Source organism: Scyliorhinus torazame, chromosome 1 (genome assembly GCF_047496885.1).
Source record: "Scyliorhinus torazame isolate Kashiwa2021f chromosome 1, sScyTor2.1, whole genome shotgun sequence".
Taxonomy (NCBI): domain Eukaryota; kingdom Metazoa; phylum Chordata; class Chondrichthyes; order Carcharhiniformes; family Scyliorhinidae; genus Scyliorhinus; species Scyliorhinus torazame.
The window spans coordinates 94,391,465-94,412,916 of record NC_092707.1 but is presented as its reverse complement, the minus strand read 5'-3'; the positions used below and the strand labels follow the sequence as shown (position 1 = coordinate 94,412,916).

The 21,452-nt window shown below is 47.1% G+C and overlaps 1 protein-coding gene across 1 annotated transcript in view; it reads right to left on the bottom strand.

Annotated features, from left to right (window-relative positions):
* The window catches only part of hira (histone cell cycle regulator a), a 166,780-nt gene that overhangs the window by 132,263 nt on the left and 13,065 nt on the right, over positions 1-21,452 (bottom strand). Inside the window, 4 exon segments of the mRNA XM_072498209.1 lie at positions 8,020-8,114; positions 9,632-9,722; positions 19,718-19,828; positions 20,443-20,505. Coding sequence (XP_072354310.1) covers positions 8,020-8,114; positions 9,632-9,722; positions 19,718-19,828; positions 20,443-20,505 — 360 coding nt within the window.

Here is a 21,452-nt window from a genome sequence, read left to right as displayed (position 1 = left end):
TGGGAGATGACCTTATTGAAATATTAAGATTCTGAGTGGGCCTGACGGAGTAGATGCTGAGAAAATGTTTCCCTTTGTGGGGAAATCTAGAACTGGGGGGCACAGCATCAAAATAAATAGTCTTGTATTGAAGATTAAGATGAGGAAACATTTCTTTTTTTCCTTAATTTTTAAAAATACATTTAGAGTACCCAATTCATTTTTTCCAATTAAGGGGCAATTTAGCATGGCCAATCCACCTAGCCTGCACATCTTTGGGTTGTGGGGGCGAAACCCACACAAACAAGGGGAGAATGTGCAAACGCCACACGGATAGTGACCCAGAGCCGGGATCGAACCTGGGACCTCGGCGCCGTGAGGAATGGTAACCACTGCGCCACTGTGCTGCCCTAGAGGAAACATTTCTTCTCTGACCATTGTGGGTTTTGGAATTCTCTTTCACTGAGCAGTGGAGGCTGGGCCATTGATGATGTTACATTTTTTGAGTTTTGAGCAACAAGGGAGTCATCGGCTATGGGGGAATAGGCAGGAAAGTGCAGTTAAGGATCAGCCATGATCTAATTGAATGGCAGAGCAGGCTCAGAGAGCTGATTGGCCTACTCCTGCTCCTACTTCTTGTGATCTTATCTCATGTAAAGCAACTCAGAAACTGGGAGCACTGCATCAAGTAACTCACCTTCTAACTCAACAAAGCCTGTCCTACAGTCTGCAAAGCACAAGTCAGGAGTGTGATGGGATACTTCCAATTGCCTGAATGAGTGCAGTTCCAACAAGACAAAAGGTTGTTTGATACCACCCAGGACAAAGCAGTGCACTTGATTGGCACTCCATCAATCACCTTAAACATTCACATAAACTCCACCACCGGCACACTGTAGTTGAAGTGTGTAGCATCTACAAGATGCTCTGCAGCAATTCGCCAAGACACGTTTCATTGCATCTTCCAAATCTGGGACCTCTAACACCCACAAGAACAAGTACATCAGACACATCATAACATCACTACCTGCAAGTTCCTCTGCATGTTCCACTTCAAGTCACATTCCATCCTGACTTGGAACTATATCCCCATTACTTCACTGTCATTGGGTCAAAATTCTAGAACTCCCATTCCAACAGCACTATGGATGCACCTACATCACATGGAATGCAATTATTCAAGGCGGCGGCTCACCACAATCTTCTCCAGGGCAATTGGTGTTGAGAAATAGGCGCTGGCTTTACTAGTGTCATTCACAGTCCACGGCAAATTTTGAAAAATACAATGTGTTTCTACTATTTTTAAACAATTCATAAATTAAGTGAATTTTTAGCTGAGGGCTGCCAATGCTGGGGAACACAAAGTTTTTTGCCTTTTTTTTTGTACAAGACCCGTTTACTGCACAGCCTGGTATGTGAAAAGCTTGCTGCCTGTCAACATACCCACACAGCTTCCAAATTTGACTATTCTAAAGCACTGGCCAGCCTCTCACATTCCATCCTCTGCAAACCTGAACACACCCAAAACTTTGTTACTCCTGTCCTAACTCACAACAATTACCATTCACCCACGCCGGTGTTTCTTCCTCGCTGTTACCAGACTCCTAAACGACTCTATGGACTGACCTGATCAATACTACACTCTGTAAGCTTCACCCGATGCCGGTGTCTATGTATTTACATTGTATACCTTGTGTTCCCTATTATGTATTTTCTTTTTATTTTATTTTGTTTTCGTGTACTTAATGATCTGTTTGAGCTGCTCATAGAAAAATACTTTTCACTGTACCTCGGTACATGTGACAATAAACAAATCTATCCATCCGTTTGCTGACCTATACTTGTTCCCAGCTACACAACATTGTGATTTTAAAATTCTCGTCCTTGTTTTCAAATCTTTGCATAGCCGAGCCATTCCCTAACTCGGTAATCTTCTCAAACTCCACATCCCTCCAAGATAGTCACACTCTAATTCCAGCGACTTGAGCATCCCCAATTTTAATTGCTTCACAAATGACGGTCTTGCCTGCAGTTATTTAGGCCCAAGCTCTGGAATTGGGCAGCACGGTAGCACAAGTGGATAGCACTGAGGCTTCACAGTGCCAGGGTCCCAGGTTTGATTCCCTGCTGGGTCACTGTCTGTGCGGAGTCTGCACGTTCTCCCAGTGTCTGCGTGGGTTTCCTCCGGGTGCTCCGGTTTCCTCCCACAGTCCAAAGACATGCAGGTTAGGTGGATTGGCCATGATAAATTGCCCTTTGTGTCCAAAAAAAAGGTTAGATAGGGTTATTGGAATACGGGGATAGGGTGGAAGTGGGTTGGTGCAGACTCGATGGGCCGAATGGCCGCTTTCTGCACTGTATGTTTTACGTTCTATGTTAATTATTCCCTCTCCAACTCCCCAAAAAGCCTCTCTGCTGCTCAACTCAACTTTCACTCTTTAAGATGCTCCTTAAAACCTCTCTGAACAAGCTTTTGGTCATTTGTCCTAATATTTCATGTGGCATGTTGTCATATTTTGTTCATTGTGCTCTGCAAAGCACATCGGAATATTTTATTGTGTTGAAGATCCTCTACAAACAGAAGCCATTGTAAGGGGAATATTGCCCAGAGAATTAAGCTCACGATGACTCTCAATGTCAGGCATTTGGGCACGGCAATGCTCAAGAGGGAGGGTTTCTGACATTTAGGCCATTGAGCTGAGCTCTGGACCAGGAGAAACACAACTGTGTGAGTGCGCGCATGGTGAGAGGGAGAAGTAATGGTTTGCTCAAGCGTACCATTGATAGAGAAATACTGAGAAAAGATACAAGAGGGGTTAGTAAGAAACAAAGAACATAACAAGGTTTTGTGGGACTTCAGTATGGATATACTTCTATTTGTTCTCAAAGCATCCCTGAAGAGGTATCCACTGACTCACGACCTGGCTTGTGACGAAGCAAAATGGAGAAGGCTCATTTGGAAAGGCATCGAACACATTGAGAGACTTTGTCAGGAATGTGCAGAGGCACACATACACAGAAGGTAGAAGACCCTTTTGAGAAGTCAAAGACAGTATAAAAATATACTAAGTTCAGAAAACTTTTGAGTGGGTGTATAATGATAATTCACTGGCTAATGGTGGCCATGTTAACAAAAGTCATAGATTACATAGATCACAACAATAAAAAGGGGGAAGTTAGCAGAATTGTTTTCATATAGATGCCAATTAGAATAATTTAACCACAGGTGGCTCGTCAGGCAGACAGGCCTTAACATTTAACATGAAATTAAACAAATATTTGAAAATATATAAAACACAGGAAAATGACACAGGTATATGGCATTAGATAACTCCTGTGTAAGAGCAAGCATCAGCATAGGGACAATGTGCAAAGCATCTTCTTTCAATCAATGCAATTCCGATGATCCAATTTTTCTCATCAGTGTGCCTTAATCCCGAGCATTAAAAATCAAACAGAATTATTCTGTTTCTGACACCAGCCAAATCTAAGTTAGGGTGTTGTAATGTCTGCAGATTCTGAGTTTACCAGGAATCAGACAGCTCTTTTAGCCCCCAGTCTTTTAACCCCAGTCACCATTTAGGTCATTTGCATGTGGCAACTGCTTAGCTCGCTGTCTCGACTAAGTGTTAGGCCATGTAACAAGATGACAAATTACAGACCTTTCTAGGCAAGAGTCTATATTCTCACCATTCTGGACTAGATATCAATAAAGATCTACAACAGCTGGCTTCAAAACTGTTCTGTAAGTTTAGCCATTAACCTGTTAATTGCCTCTGCAAAGAAACACCTGACTTTGCTCAACACCTTCCCTGATAGCACAGATACAGATACAGCCGTGGACAAACTCTTACCTCATTCAATTGTCAAATTAATTTTACTCTTCATTTGCCAATTTCCTCTCCTCTCTTCACTGACACTGCTAAGATACAGCTGGACACCCTGGTACCTTGCCCAAGTGTCCACTATTTGAGCACCAAAACAATGAGTATTAATTGACCACTCAATCACATAGAGCAGTCATTTTCAACACCAAACCTGAGTCTCAGCTAACCTCCATGCATGTTTACCTCAAGTGAGGGATCTTTGGATTGAGATCAGAAATTGAAACAGTGGATATCTATTCAAAAAATATGTTAAGAAGGCATTGGACATGCTTTCCTTTATTAGCCACAACAAAGAATATAAGTGCAGTCAGGTTATGCTAGAACTGAATACAAATCTAGCTAGATCACAGTTTAAGTACTGCGTACAGTTCTGGTAACTGCATTACAAGAAGATTTCACTGAAGAGTATACGGAGGAGATTTATGATGATTTTGCCTGAAGTGGAGAGTTAGAATTAAGAGGAAAGATTGGATATGCTAAGGGTGTTTTTCTTGAAGAAGAGGGGGCCAAGGGGTAACTCAATTGAAGGTATAAAATTATAAGGGGTGTCGGTAGAATAAATAGAGATAGCCTATTTACCTTCGCAGAGGGGTCAAAAAACAGGGATCATAGATTTAAAGCATTTGGTGGAGAATCCGAGGGGACATTGGGAACAATTATTCATCAAAGGGTTTTTGAATTCACTGCCTGAAAAGGTGATAATGGGCCAAAGTCCAAATGTATGACCTGTAACATCAACCAGATTAGCTTTGACATAGACCAGCTAATTTGGCACAGATTATTTATTTTTATTCAAATTTTTACATATTTTCAACAGAAATAAGAAAAAAAACAAAGAACACATAAATAAACCTCTTATAGCTAAGTCACGTATTCCCCCAATATACAAGCCCCCCATTAAACGATAATAAACACAGTAGTAAACACAAAGTACCCCCCCCCCCCCGGGTTGCTGCTGCTGCTGTCCACCTCCTAACGCTCTGCCAGAAAGTCTAGGAACGGTTGCCACTGCCTGAAGAACCCTTGCACCGATCCTCTTAAGGCAAATTTTACCCTCTCCAATTTAATGAACCCTGCCATGTCGCTGATCCAGGCTTCCACACTTGGGGGCCTCGCATCCTTCCACTGTAGTAGAATCCACCGCCGGGCTACCAGGGACGCAAAGCTCAGAATACCGACCTCTTTCGCCTCTTGCACTCCCGGCTCGTCCAATACCCCAAATAGTGCGAGCCCCCAACTCAGCTTAACCCGGGTGTTTACCACCTTAGACACCGTCCTCGCACGCCCCTCCAGAACCCATCCAGCGCTGGGCACGCCCAGAAAATGTGGGCGTGATTTGCTGAGCTTCCCGAACACCTCACACACCTGTCCTCTATTCCAAAAAACTGACTCAGCCTTGCCCCAGTCATGTGCGCCCTGTGCAGAACCTTAAATTGTATCAGGCTAAGCCTTGCGCAAGAGGAGGAAGAATTTATCCAACCCAGGGCGTCCGCCCATGTACCCTCGTCTATTTCATTCCCCAGCTCCTCCTCCCATTTACCTTTCAGCTCCTCCACCGAGGCCTCCTCCTCCTCCTGCATCTCCTGGCAGATCGCCGAGACCTTGCCTTCCCTAACCTACACCACCGAGAGCACCCTATCCTGGATCCTACGTGCTGGTAGCAGCGGGAATTCCCTCACCTGCCGTCTTACAAACGCCCTTCCCTGCATGTACCTGAAGGCATTTCCAGGGTGGAGCCCGAATTTTTCCTCCAACGCCCCAAGGCTCGCAAACGTCCCATCCATAAACAGGTCCCCCATCCTTCGAATACCTGCCTGTGCCAGCTCAGGAACCCCCCCCATCCATTCTCCCCGGGACAAACCGATGGCCCTCTCGGATTGGGGACCACACCGAAGCCTCTGCCTCCCTCCTGTGGCGTCTCCACTGCCCCCAAATTTTGATGGTCGCCGCCGCCACCACTGGACTCATGGTGTACCTTGTCGACGGGAGCGGCAGCGGTGCCGTCACCAGCACTCTCAGGCTCGTGCCCACACAGGACGCCATCTCCAGCCTCTTCCACGCTGCCCCCTCCCCCTCCATTACCCACTTGCGTATCATCGCCACATTAGCAGCCCTGTAGTACCTACACAGATTAGGCAACGCTAGCCCTCCTCTGTCCCTGCTCCGTTCCAGAAACACCCTTCTCACCCTCGGGGTCTTTTTCGCCCATACAAACCCCATGATGCTCCTACTGACCCACTTAAAAAAGGCCTTAGGGATCAGGATGGGGAGGCACTGGAATATAAAAAGGAACCTCAGGAGCACCGTCATCTTCACCGACTGTACCCTACCCGTCAGGGAGAGTGGCAGCATATCCCACCTTTTAAACTCCTCCTCCATCTGCTCCACCAACCTCGTCAAGTTGAGATTGTGTAGGGCCTCCCAGCTCCTGGCCACCTGGATCCCTCGGTACCTAAAACTCCATTCCGCCCTCTTCAGTGGAAACTCATCAATCCCTCTTCCCTGGTCCCCTGGGTGTATCCCGAATAGCTCATTCGTCCCCATGTTGAGCTTATACCCGGAAAAGTCTCCGAACTCCCGGAGGCTCCGCATCACCTCCGACATCCCCCCCCCCACCGGGTCCGCCACATACAGTAACAGGTCGTCGGCATACAGCGACACCCCCGCCCCCCCCCCCCCCGCCCACCCTGCCCCCCCCCCCCCCCCCCCCCCGCCCACCCTGCCCCCCCCCCCCCCTGCCCCCCCCCCCCCCCCCCGCCCCCCCCCCCCCGCTCACCCCCGGGACACAGTCCTCAATTCTGGTAGCCAACACCTTCGCTAACAGCTTTGCATCCACGTTGAGGAGCGAGATTGGCCTATACGATCCACGCTGTAAAGCGTCCTTGTCCCAGATCAGCGCCCCGGACATCGTCGGGGGTAGGACCACCCCCTCCCTCGCCTCATTGAAAGTCTTCACTAGTAGTGGGCCCGACAGGTCCATATACTTCCTGTAAAATTCCACCGGGAACCCACCTGGCCCTGGTGTCTTCCCCATCTGCATACTCCCCAGCCCCTTAGTCAGCTCCTCCAGCCCTACCGGTGCCCCAAGCCCCGCCACCTGCCCCTCCTCTACCCTCGGGAACCTCAGCCGGTCCAGGAAACGACGCATCCCCCCTCCTCCGTTGGGGGCTCAGACCTATACAGCCCCTCATAGAAGTTTCTAAATACCCCATTTATTCCCACCACACTCCGCACCGTGCTCCCCCCTTTATCCCTAACTCCCCCAATCTCCCTCGCTGCCTCCCACTCCCGAAGCTGGTGTGCCAGCATCCGACTAGCCTTCTCCCCATATTCATACACCGCCCCTTGCACCTTCCTCCACTGCACCTCCACCTTCTTGGTAGTCAACAGGTCGAACTCGGCCTGGAGGCTTCATCGCTCCTCGAGTAGTCCCTCCTCGGGGACCTCTGCATACCTCCTATCTATCCTTAAAATCTCCCCCACCAACCTCTTCCTCTCTCTCCTCTCCTTCCCCTCCTTGTGGGCCCTAGTGGAGATTAGCTCTCCCCTAATCACCGCCTTCAGCGCCTCCCAGACCACCTCTACCTGCACCTCCCCATTATCGTTAACCTCTAGGTATCTTTCAATGCACCCCCGGATCCGCCCTCTCACCTCCTCATCCGCCAGCAAACCCACCTCCAGGCACCACAGCGGGCACTGGTCCCTCTCCTCCCTCGCTCGAGCTCCACCCAGTGCGGGGCATGGTCTGAGATGGCTATGGCCGAATACTCCGTGTCCTCCACCCTTGGGATCAGAGCCCTGCTCAAAACGAAGAAGTCAATCCGGGAGTAGGCTTTATGGACGTGGGAAAAGAAAGAGAATTCCCTGGCCCCCGGCCTAACAAACCTCCATGGGTCCACTCCTCTCATCTGGTCCATAAACCCCCTCAACACCTTGGCCGCCGCCGGCCTCTTATCCGTCCTGGTTGGCACAGATTATTGGTCAATTCAGAAACCTTTTCAGTTTACATAGTGCAGGTACTCACTGAATAAATTCACTGAAGATCAGGGAGCCCAGTTGCATTTCATTTCATTATGCAAAGCTGTTTGACAAAATAAAGTCTTTCATTGCCCCACTTCATGAGAACAGTTAGAACATGACCTGCAACACATACCTCCTGTATGACTTCTGAGGATAGAGACACATCTCCACTGTTCCACATTAGCTAGCTTGCTACTGGAACCAAAGACATTGCTTGGTCCGATATACCTTTAAAAAGCAATAATACAATTACCACATTATCGCATTATATTTAGATTCTAAACACGAACAATAGGGTGAGGTTACAGGGCGGGTGATAGGGCTACGGTAGGGTGGTCTTTATGGGCAGCACAGTGGTGCAGTGGATAGCACTGCTGCCTCATGGTGCCAAGGTCCCCGGTTCGATCCCGGCTCTGGGTCACTGTCCGTGTGGAATTTGCACATTCTCCCCGTGTTTGCGTGGGTTTTGCCCCCACAACCCAAAGATATGCAGGCTGGGCGGATTGGCCACGCTGAATTGCCCCTTAATTGGGAAAAATGAATTGGGTACTATTTTCAAAAAAAGGAAGGGTGGTTTTTAAGGGTCGGTGTAGACTCGATGGGCCAAATAGCCTCTTTCTGTACTGTAGGGATTCTATGATTCTATGAATGACGCTGCACGGCACCAAACAAGCATTGATATATCCATTTATTGTATATTGTTATAGGACGTCCGGTGCGGCATGTAACGGAACGGCCACACGTGTGGGAGCTCTAGCCAGAGATCGCTGTACCGAAATAAAATTTGGTTTGGTGTGATTTATCCCAAACGCCTTTTGGTGACTTACGAGAATAAGGACCACTACTTCAAGACTCCAGAGGAAGCTGAGGCATTCGTCCAAAGTAATGGACTGGGGTTGAAATAATTGTATTTTGTATGGGTTGAGGGTTGCTTGTTTGGATGGGGGTTATTTGTCTGTCTTTTCTTATCAATGGTTGAAGGGCTGCAGATGGGGCTTTTGTAACTTTACATGTAGAATTGAACTGCGGGGTTGGCGGGACTAGTGTTGTTGACTGTTAAAGGACACTAGAAGTTACAACCTTGTGTGGTAGGGCCAACTGAGCCTTTTGGAGAGCTGGACATAACTTTGGACTTATTCTTGTAATGCTACATATTGGCCAGAGCATGATGCACAGCGAAAAAGGTTTTAAGACATATCTCAAATACGTTAGTTAATGCAAAAATGCCCTTTCTTTAGTCCGATGTATCAGTTGTCTCTTGAGTAATGTTTGATATATGTTGATTTTGGATCATTATAAAATTAAAAGTCTTAAAACATGAAATCTTGTCCTTCAGTTATTTCTGTTGGTTGCCTGGGAAATTGAACGCTTTTTGAAAGTAATCGGTCTCTGCAGGATTCGTAACAATATGCTACAGGTTAACGTTGCCCAGTCTTGTCTCACAACACTGGGCAACTTTGAATGGCTTATGTTGCCGATATTCATTCAGAAATTGTCTAGCGACAACCATACAATGTGGATGTACTGGTTTCATCTGTTTTATAATGCATTAAACCACAATGCAAATTCCCTCGATCTCCCTCTATGCACAGCACTAGAATGCAACATGGATCTATTGGTTACCTGTGTAAACCAACAATCACCTTTGCATCATTCACGGACATAATACTATATTTTAAACTCAACCAAGGAAGTCCGTGATTGAGTATGTATGCTTGCAAAGCTTGCAGTCATCAGATACTCACGCAGCTCTCTTCCACAACATGATTAACTTGTCATCTCCTCCTGATGCTAGATACAATCCATTATTAGACCAGCGCACGCAATTCACACAGGCTGCAAGGAAACAGAGACGAACATTAGCAATGTCACATTTATCGGAAAGGATACAGAGGATCCAAAATAAACTTTGAATTAAATAAAAAGCCAGGAGAGCTCAGCAGATTTACCCAGAAAGTGGCTCGGCTACGTTGACCAAAAGCTCCAAAGTTCAATGGAGTCTGTACTGAATTATATGTGGTGGAAGTTGAGGCACTGCACCCCAAATTAGGAAGAGAGAATTGGACCAGGTCATCCATTTCCAAGCGCAATATCGGGACATCAACTGGAATGTGCAGTTGTAAGCAATAGGTGAGAACAGAAGGCGTGGTTTGAGTGGCCTTCCCAACAGTCAAATAGGTTGCTGCCACGAACTGTCAAAGGTCATATGAATGATGCTCAATTGAGCAAAGTATCAGAGTTGGCACAGTGGTTAGCACTGCTGCCTCACTGTGCCACGGAACTGGGTACAATTCTCTGTGTGGAGTTTGCATGTTCTCCCCGTGGGTTTTCTCCGGGTGCTCCGGTTTCCTACCACAGTCCAAAGATGTGCAGGCTAGTTGGATTGCCCTTGATAAATATGTGGTGATATGGGATAGGGCGGGGAAGCGGCCCGGTGCAGACTCATTGGCCGAATGGCCTACTTGCGCAGTGTAGGGATTCTAAGGCTGGTCAGCACTCAAGGGGGCCATACTCCAATACCGAGTCAATTTTCTCAACAGAAGGCGAAAGAAAATTGGTGCAAAATGAGAACGTGAAATAAAATCAAAAACAGCTGTCACTGTCAATGAATGACATTAAAAGTCTTAATCAAAAGCACTTCCGGTGACAGCGGGCGGGAGGCAGCCACGTGTTGGAGGGCTCCCATTCGGGAACGGCATTGTCGGGGGTTAACGCCCAGTCCGAGGGCCAGCGAAGGCAGTAAAAGTCGGGAGACAGCACAGCGAAGGGAAATGTCGAAGACCAGCAAAAAAACAGCCGTGAAAAAAGCAGCTGAAAATCCGTCGGGGAGTGAAAAGGTCACCGCGGGGGTCAGTAAAGAAAATGGAGGCTGGAGCACCAGGGGAGGCCGCATTGCTTACGGCTGAAGAAATAACTACGGTGATGGCTGCGGAATTCGAAAGGCAGTTTACAAGATACATGGAGACAATGAGGAAGGAGATGAGAGGGGTTTTGAGTGCGCTGGTGGAGGAGGCGATTCCCCCGGTGATGACGGCGGTGGCGAGCGCAGTGGCGGAGATGCGAGAGCAAGGGGAGGCGCTGAAGGAAGTGGAGGAGTCGTTATTGCAGCACGGTGATCAACTTGCCTCGATGGGGAAGGAGATGCAGAAGGTGATGGACATTAACAAGGATCTGTGAGGAAAAATGGAAGACCTGGAAAACAGATCCAGGCGACAGAATTTGAGGATTGTAGGGCTGCCCGAAGGAGTTGAAGGATCGAGGCCGATTGAGTATTTTGTCGCGATGCTGGCAAAACTATTGAGGGAGGGGGAGGATCCCTTCCGATATGAACTGGATCGGGCTCATCAGTCGTGGAGGCCTGTACGAATGGCGAGTGAGCCGCCAAGGGTAGTGACTCTGTGCTTCCGTAGGTACAGTGTGAAGGAGAAGGTCCTGAGCCGGGCCAAGCAGAAGCGGGTGGTGCAGTGGGCTGGAGCTGGTATACGTGTATACCAGGACTTTACGGTGGAGCTGGCGAGGAGGTGGGCTGCCTTCAACTGGGTGAAGAGGGCACTGTACATTAGCAAGGTGCAGTGCAGCATTGTATGTCCAGCGAAGCTGAGGGTGACTTACAAGCTCAGGGACTTTTATTTTGGAACGGCGGAAACAGCGGAGGAGTTTGCGAAGGCAGAAGGACTGTGCAGAACTGACAAATTGAAAAATGGCCATGTGCCGATGTAACCTCATGACTGTATTTTCTTTTTTTGTTTCACTGCGTGCGGGTGTATGGGTTAAAGGAGCCAATGTTGTATATATTTGGACAAGGGAAGTGATGGGACTTTTACTCGAAATGAGGGCTCTTTAGGGTGTAGGTGGATATGCGGGGTTTGTGCGCTAAAAGGGATCTCTGGGCTTTCCTCGGGCCGGGCAAGGGGGAAAGGGACCCGAGCGGGGGCCTCCACGCTGGCCGGTTTAAGACGGCCAGTGAACGGAAGTCAGGTGGGGGGAGGGGCTGCGGCCATCGAAGCCTGGCAGAACAGGGTCCGAGTGGTCTAGCCGGAGTGGAAAGTTGGGGGGGCAGGATCCGAGGATGGGGGAGGAGTTTTACAAGAGGCAGTGGACGGGAGGTATTTTTGAAGGGGTGTAGTAATACCTTTGTTGTGATAAAAAGATATCAACATTGAAAGAAGATAAATGGAAATATAGACACAGAAAATAGGAGGAGAACCTTCAGTTATGAGGATAGAGTGGAGAGGTTAGAACTGTTCCCATTGAAAATATGATAAAGGTGTTGAAAATCATGAGGGTTGGACAGGTAGCTAAGGAGAAACAGTTCCTGCTCATAAAAGGAACGAGAGCGAGAGGGCATAGATTTAAAGTGGTTTGCAAAAGAAGAAAATGAGATGGGAGCAAAAACTTTTTCACACTGAATGTTTTGGTGTGGAATGCACTGCTTGGAAGTGTGGTTGAGGCAGGTTAATCAAGGTATTGAAGAGGGCATTAAATGATTATTTGAATGGAAAAAGTGCATGGGTACAAAGAAAAGGCAGGACAATGGCACTAATTTATAATGCTCATTTGGTGGGCCAGTGCAGGCACGATGGGTCGAATAGCCTTTCTTCTGCAATGTAACACCACTCTCTCACCAGACCCCTATACGTCTTTATTGTCTCAAAGTCTATTTATTTCCTTATTTAAAAATAAATAAATTTAGAGTATCCAATTCTATTTTATCCAACGAAGGGGCAATTTAACATGGCCAATCTAGCTGCCTTGCACATCTTTGGGTGTGGGGGTGATACCCACGCAGACACAGGGAGAATGTGCAAACTCCACACGAACAGTGACCCGGGGCCAGGATCGAACCCGGGTCCTCGGCGCCGTGAGGCAGCAGTGCTAACCACTGCTCCACCGTGCCGCCCCATTTCCTTCTTAAATATATTCAGCAACTTGACCGCCACAGCATTCTATGGTAGAGAATTCCACAGGTTCACCACCCACTGACTGAATAAATTTCTCCTCATCTCAGTCCTAAATGGCCTAACCTGTATCCTGAGACTGTGAGCCCTTGTTCTAGACCCCAAGCCAGAGGACACACGGCTGCTTTCAGTCTGTCCAGCCCTGTCAGAATTTTTTTGTTTCAATGAGATTCCCTCTCATTCTTCGAAACTCCAATGAATATAGGCCTAGTCAACCCAATTTCTCCTCTCATGACAATCCTGTCCTCCCAGGAATCAGCCTGGTGAACCTTGACTGCACTCCCTCCATGGCAAATATATCCTTTCTTCGGTAGGAGAACAAAACTTTACACCATACTACGGGTATGGTCTCACCATGGCCCTGTACCGCTATTGTAAGACTCCTATATTTAAATCCTCTTGCAATGAAGGCCAACATGCCATTTGCTTTCCTAACTGTTTGCTGCATCTGCAAACTTGCTTTCAATGACTGATGTAAGAATGGACCGAAGTGTCCTTGTACATCAACATTTCCCAATCTATCACCATTTAAATAATATTCTGCCATTCTGTTTTCCCTATCGCAGTGGATAACTTCAAACTCATCCACATGAGATTGCATCTGCCATATATTTGCCCACACATGCAACTTATCTGAATCATCCTGGAGCCTCTTTACATCCTTCTCATAACTCACATTCCCATATAGATTGGTGTTGTCAGCAAATTTGAAATATTGTATTTGGTTCTTTCCAATTCAAAATATTGACGTATATTGTGAAGAAGAGGGGTGAGATTCTCCGATCCCCGCCCCCACCGGTTGCCGAATTCTCCACCACCGGATATTCGGCGGGGGCGGGAATCGCAGCACGCCGGTTGGCGGGCCACCCCCCGCGATTCTCCGGCCCAGATGGGCCGAAGTCCCGCCGCTAAAATGCCTGTCCCGCCGGCGTAGATTAAACCACCTACCTTACCGGCTGGACAAGGCGGCGCGGGCGGGCTCCGGGGTCCTGGGGGGGGCGCAGGGCGATCTGGCCCCGGGGGGTGCCCCCACGGTGGCCTGGCCCGCGATCGGGGCCCACCAATCCGCGGGTGGGCCTGTGCCATGGGGGCACTCTTTTCCTTCCGCCTTCGCCAGTCTCCATCATGGCGGAGGCAGAAGAGACTCTCTCCACTGCGCATGCGCGGGAATGCCGTCAGCGGCCGCTAACGCTCCCGTGCATGCACCGCCCAGAGATGTCATTTCCGCGCCAGCTGGCGGGGCACCAAAGGCCTTTTCCGCCAGCTGGCGGGGTGGAAATTCGTCCGGTGCGAGCCTAGCCCCTTAAAATTGGGGCTCGGCCCCCAAAGATGCGGAGCATTCCGGACCTTTGGGGCGGCGCGATGCCCGACTGATTTGCGCCGTTTTGGGCGCCAGTCGGTGGACATCGCGCCGTTTCCGGAGAATTTCGCCCCTGATCTCTGCAATGCCCCACTAGTAACCGCCTACCACTCCGAAAAAGAGAAGCTTAATCCTACTCTTGTCTCCCATTTGCTAACCAATTCTCAATCCATGCCAATTCATTACCCCAATCCCATGTGCTTTAATTTTGCACTTTATCAAAGGCATTCTGAAAACCCTAATACACAACATCCATCGGTTTCCCCTTTTTTATTCTACTGGTTACGTCTTCAAAAATACCAATACAAAGAGAACAAAGAACAATACAGCACAGGAACAGGCCATTTGGCTCTCCAAGCCTGTACCGGTCATGATACCACCCTTAGCCAAAACCCTCAGTACTTCCTAGTGCCTCATCCCTCTATGCACATCCAATCAATGTATTTGTTGAGATGTCTTTTGAATGCCGTTAATGAATCTGCTTCCACAACCTCCCCTGGCAACGCGTTGCAAGCACTCACCACCATCTGCCTCACACATCTCCGTTAAACTTTGCCCCACAGATCTTAAACCTCTGCCCCCTGGTGATTGACCCCTCCACCCTGGGAAAGAGTGCCTGCCCATCCATTCTATCCATGCCCCTCATAATCCTGCCCTCTATCAGGTCTCCCCTCAACAGTCCAAATCTATTCAGCCTCTCAGCACAGCTAACACCCTCCAGAACAGGCAACATCCTGGTAAATCTCCTTTGCACCTCTCCAAAGCCTCCACATCCTTCTGTAGTATGGTGACCAGAATTGTGCGCAATATTCCAAGTGCGGCCGGCTGCTGGCCCAACAACTTCGGAAGAGGGAGCGGCGAGAGAGATCGGAGGAGTTAGGGACGAAACGGGAAAGATGGAGCAGAGAATAGGGAAAGTGAACGAGGTGTTCAAGACATTTTATGAGAGGCTGTACAAGTTCCCGGAGGGGAAAGAAAGAATGATACACTTTTTGGATCAGCTAGAGTTCCCGAGGGTGGAGGGGCAGGAGGTGGCAGGTCTGGGGGCGCAGATTGAGGTGGATGAGGTGATCAAAGGAATAGGGAACATGCAAGCAGGGAAGGCCCCGGGACCAGACGGGTTCCCGGTGGAATTTTATAGGAAGTATATGGACCTGCTGGCCCCGCTCTTGGCGAGAACCTTTAATGAGGCTAAGGAAAGGGGGATATTACCCCCGACAATGTCGGAGGCGACAATATCGCTAATTCTGAAACGAGACAAAGACCCGCTGCAGTGCGGGTCATACAGGCCCATCTCCCTCCTAAACGTAGACGCCAAACTGCTGGCCAAAGTGATGGCAACAAGGATAGAGGACTGTGTCCCAGGGGTGGTACATGACGACCAGACAGGGTTTGTAAAGGGGAGACAACTGAATGCCAATGTACGAAGGCTGCTGGGGGTGATGATGACGCCCCCACCGGAGGGGGAAGCAGAGATAGTGGTGGCGATGGATGCAGAGAAGGCATTCGATAGGGTGGAGTGGGACTATCTGTGGGAGGTGCTGAAGAGATTTGGGTTCGGGGAGGGGTTCATTAGATGGGTTAGACTCTTGTACGGGGCCCCGGTGGCAAGCGTTGTTACAAACAGGCAAAGATCGGGATACTTTTGATTACATAGGGGTACAAGACAAGGGTGCCCCCTGTCCCCGTTACTGTTCGCGTTGGCAATTGAACCATTGGCCATAGCGCTGAGGGACTCTAAGAAGTGGAGGGGGGGTGCTTAGAGGGGGAGAGGAACATAGAGTGTCACTATATGCAGATGACTTCCTGCTATATGTGGCAGACCCGGTAGAGGGGATGCCAGAGGTAATGCAGATACTCAGGGAGTTTGGAGAGTGCTCGGGATACAAATTAAATATGGGAAAGAGTGAGCTTTTTGTGATGCACCCCGGGGAACAGGGCAGGGGGATAGATGATCTGCCGCTGAGGAGAGTGGCAAGGAACTTTCGGTACCTGGGGATTCAGGTGGCCAGGAACTGGGGAACCCTACATAAACTTAACCTGACGCGATTGGTAGAGCAGATGGAGGAGGACTTTAAGAGGTGGGATATGGTGCCCCTGTCATTGGCGGGCAGAGTACAGGCGGTTAAAATGGTGGTCCTCCCGAGGTTTCGTTTTGTGTTTCAGTGCCTCCCCATCCTGATTACAAAGACCTTTTTCAAAAAAAATAGACAGGAGTATTATGGGCTTTGTGTGGGCGGGAAAGACCCCGAGGGTAAAGAGGGGGTTCCTGCAACGCAGTAGGAACAGAGGGGGATTGGCACTGCCGAGTCTGAGTGACTACTATTGGGCCGCTAATGTGTCGATGGTCTGTAAGTGGATGAGGGAAGAAGAAGGTGCGGCGTGGAAAAAGTTGGAGATGGCTTCCTGTAAGGGAACGAGTCTAAAAGCGCTGGTGACGGCGCCGCTGCCGTTCTCCCCGAAAAGGTACACCACAAACCCAGTGGTGGTGGCGACCTTGAAGATCTAGGGGCAGTGGAGACGACACAGGGGAGTGACGGGTGCCTCGGTGTGGTCCCCGATAAGGAATAACCACAGGTTCGTCCCGGGGAGGATAGATGGGGGATTGCAATGTTGGCAGCGAGCAGGAATTAGGAAGCTGAAGGACCTGTTTGTAGACGGGACGTTTGCGAGTCTGGGAGCAGTGGAAGAAAAATATAAGCTGCCACCAGGGAATGCTTTCCGATACATGCAAGTGAGGGCATTTACGAGGCAACAGGTGAGGGAATTTCCGCAGCTCCCGACGCAAGGGATCCAGGATAGAGTGATTTCGGGGGCATGGGTTGGAGAAGGTAAAGTGTCCGAAATATACAGGGAGATGAGAGACGAGGGGGAGGCGATGGTAGAGGAGCTGAAGGGAAAATGGGAAGAGGAGCTGGGGGAAGAGATCGAGGAGGGGCTGTGGGCAGATGCCCTAAGTAGGGTAAATTCTTCGTCCTCGGGTGCCAGGCTTAGCCTGATTCAATTTAAGGTTCTACACAGAGCGCATATGATGGGAGCAAGACTGAGCAAGTTTTTCGGGGTGGAGGATAGATGTGGAAGGTGCTCAGGAAGCCCGGCGAACCACACTTAACCAGGCTGGGGGTTAGCTATATTTGGGGTTGCAGAAGAACCGGGAATGCAGGAGGCGAAAGAGGCCGACGTCTTGGCCTTTGCGTCCCTAGTAGCCCGGCGAAGGATTCTACTTATGTGGAAGTAGGCGAAGCCCCCGGGCGTGGAGGCCTGGATAAACGACATGGCAGGGTTCATAAGACTGGAACGAATAAAATATGCGTTAAGAGGATCGGCTCAGGGGTTCACCAGGCGGTGGCAACCGTTTCCTTGACTATCTCGCGGAACGATAATGGAAGAACAGAAAAGACAGCAGCAGCAGGGGGGGGGGGGGGGGGGGGGGGGTGCTTTTTGGTTTATCTCTTTTTTCATTTGTTGTTAGTTTAATATATTATTTAAATAATGTTTAATGTATATTCCTTTATTAAGTTGTAAAAACGGAAAATTTGAAAAATTTCAATCAAATATATTTTTAAAAATATATATTCCAAGTGCGGCCTTACCAAGATTTTATACAACTTATATAGTATCATAGAATTTACAGTGCAGAACTGTAGCATGACTTGCCAGTTTTTACACTCGATGCCACGTCCAATGAAGGCAAGCATTTTATGGGTTTGTCAGACATCATTTCCCTTTCATTTTTAAAAATGTTTCCAATTAAGGGCCAATTTAGGGTGGCCTATCCATCTACCCTATACATCTTTGGGTTGTGTGGGTGAGACCCACGCAGACGTAGGCAGAATGTGCAAACTCCATATAGACAGTGACCTGCGACAGGGATTGAGCCCAGGTCCTTGGCCCACCTTTTCAATAATCTATGTTGACTTTGTCTAATCCAGTTGATCTCTTCTACTAAGTGTCCTGTTGCTACATCCTTTACAATAGGTTCTAACATTTTCCCTCCCACTGTAATTCCCTGTTTTATTCCTCCCTTTTTTTTCTTCTAAATAGTGGAGTTACATTTACCACCATCCAATCTGCTGGAATCTAAGGTTTCAGAATCTACAGAAATTTGAAAGATGACAACCAAGATATCCACTATTTCTATGGCCATCTCCTTTAGTATGCTAGGATGTAGATTATCAGGTCCTTTGGATTTATTGGTTTCCAGTCCATTAAATTTCCAGCATTATTTTTTCACTAATACTAATTTCCTTCAGTTGCACTTCTCCTCACTAGACCCCTAGTTCCCTAGCATTTCCCTAGTAAGATATTTGTCTTTTCTTCAGCGACGACAGAACTAAAGTAGTTCTTTAATTGCTCTGCAATTTCCTTATTCTCCATTATACATTCTCCCATTTCAGATCTGCATTTGTTTTCACTAATCTTTTTTTAAACATACTTATGGAAGCTTTTACAGTCTGCCTTCATGTTTCGTATAAAGGTTTACTATCAATTTTTTCCCTCTAAAATCAATCGCATGGTTCTCCTTTGCTGAATTCTAAACGGCTCCTCAGACTTGCTGCTTTTTCTAGCAACTTTATATGATTCTTCTTTGGGTCTAAGACTGTCCTAACTTCATTTGTTAGCCATGGTGGAGCCGCTTTTTACCTGTTGTGTTTTTACCCCACAAAGGAATGTATAATTGTTGCAATGCATGCATTCGTTCCTTAAATATTAGCCATTGCCTATCCACCATCATGCCTTTTAATGAAGTTCCCCAATCTATCCAAGCCGCCTCACCCCTCATACATTTGCAGTTTCCTTTTTTAGATTTAAGACCCTAGCTGAAGTTTGGACTACTTCACTTTCCATCCTAATGAAGAATCTTATCACGTTATGGTCACTCTTCCCTAAAGTACCCCACACAAGATTGTTAATTAACCCCTTCTCATTGCACAATAATAAATCTAGGATAACCTGGTCCCTAGTTGGTTCCTTGACATAGTGGTCTAAAAAGTCTTCTCATACACACTCCAAGAATTCATCAGCCACAGTATTATTGTTGATTTGGTTTGCCCAGTTTATATGTAGATTAAAGTCACCCATCATTACATACATCTCCTTCTTATTTTTCTCTTTAATGCCGTTCTCTACCTTATCATTCCTGTTTGGAAGCCTATCGGCAACTCCCACCAATGTTTTCCTCCCATGCTTAGCCCAGCCTAGACTGAGTCTACATCTTGATTTTCTGAGCCGATGTGCCAATTAGTAACTATGGTTCTATGGGTTGACTATTCTCCATCATTTAGCAGGACACTGACATAGAGAATAAATAGAAGAAATATTTAAACTCATATCTCACAAAGATAGTCATTACACATGAAAGAGCAAACTGGAACATTATAGGACCCTCCAAATGGAATAAGGTTTCTGAGACCTGTAAATAGCAAATTATATGAAAAATCATTGAAATATTGGGTAAAAAAGTTCCTAAGTGACACATAAAAGGTGCTTTGTGCATATATAATCGCATGTACCTAGGTGGTTATCCATTTGGCAAAGCATTTTGGGGATAGCCTCATTCTTCTCATCCTCCTCCTGGACAACTGGTGGCATGTTCCATATGACAACCTTCCCTGAATCCTCTCCTGTAGGTGGAAATTAAACATTGAGCCATTTTAATCGTTTTAAAAAAGATTTTTTTTATTTTTATAAAGCAACTCTTGTAACAATTTATAGATAGCTTCTATTTAGGGATGGGCAGGGATGGCATGAACACAATCTGATCTGTACATGTCCAAAGTAAAAAGTCAACAATTAATTGAACGGTCATGAATTGACCACAGCGATGCAGCAGAAATTCATCTCCCCAGGCGGGGCAAAAGTGCCACAATAAGAAATAGCTTTGGAATTCTATGGTACATTATTCATGTCATCAGAGCAAGTGGACATTTGAAAAGACCATTGCATACAGCAATGTATGCAAAGGCTATTATTTCCACAGCAGTGTGGCATCCAGCTGCCACATGGTGATGGGAAGGATCAGTGAGTCCATCGCTTGCAATCCTTGATATAAAGGACCAAATAAACAAATCATTCTGCTGTCGAGGGTAACAGACTCACTTGTTGAAATGTCACAGCACAGTTTCTTGTGGTCACAAGGCAAACTATAAAAGGGGGCAGCATCATGTATGTCACTGGGGCTTTGTGGGTCATGCCATCTCTAAATTAAATAGTAAGCTGCCTACATCCTGCTTCTTACCTTGTCCACCTGTTGCAAACTTTGTTCCATCGGGATGAATGTCCACAGAAAATATTGGCTTACCTGCAAAAAAAAGTTATATTTATTAAAACTGAAGCACAAACCTCACTCCTGCTTTGCAATGAAGTGAAAGACAACATCTGTCCTTAGCTATTTACAGCTTGTTCAATAGAGGTCCTGGCAACTCCTATGTAACTAGGCACAACCTTCCAAAAATACATGTTCTGAAGAAGGCTTACTGATTTCCCCTGCCAATTTTCAGTCCCACCGTTTGGGTCATTTTATTATTTCAGTCTGATTTTCTTGCATTTCATGTAATTTTCAGTCACTCTGTTTTTTTAGAGTCTTCAAGCTTATTTCCTAAAACTTACTGAGTTTCAAAATGCTTTCCACTCAATCTTCAGTGCATTCAATACATCCGACTTTTTCTGAACTGTGTCCCGCCCAGCCTCAACACTAGTAACATTATGGTCTATACTGCAAACTCAAGGTCATTCATTAGAACAGATTAGGACATCTTTTTCCAGCTCTGTTAATATCAAAGGTAAAGGACAATGTCAGAGCTGAAGATAATTCACCAGATCCTAGTTGAATTTAAGACAAATAAAATTATCATGAATGATCACCCTGTTTTTCTCCAATATATTATTGATCTGTTCAAATGATTCCCACTTTAATTCCACCCCCTTTCCTGATATAGTAGGTTTAACCAAAAGACTTTAACTACACCACACAAAGAAAAACTGAATGCAAGAAATCTAAAATAGCAATGGAATATGCTGGAAACCCACAGTAGGCTGATCAGATTACTGACGAGCGGACAGCTTACATCCAAACAAATAAAAGTGTCTTGGTCAAACAGCTAAATTCGCTTTCCTTTTTCATATTCATTTACTAGTGAGTGACAGCACTTTTTTTGTTTCTATGAAAACCTTTCACTTCAAATAAATTCAAGGCAGTGGCCCAAGACATCATTGAACAACCTATTCAAAACCTTACAATGCTCCATT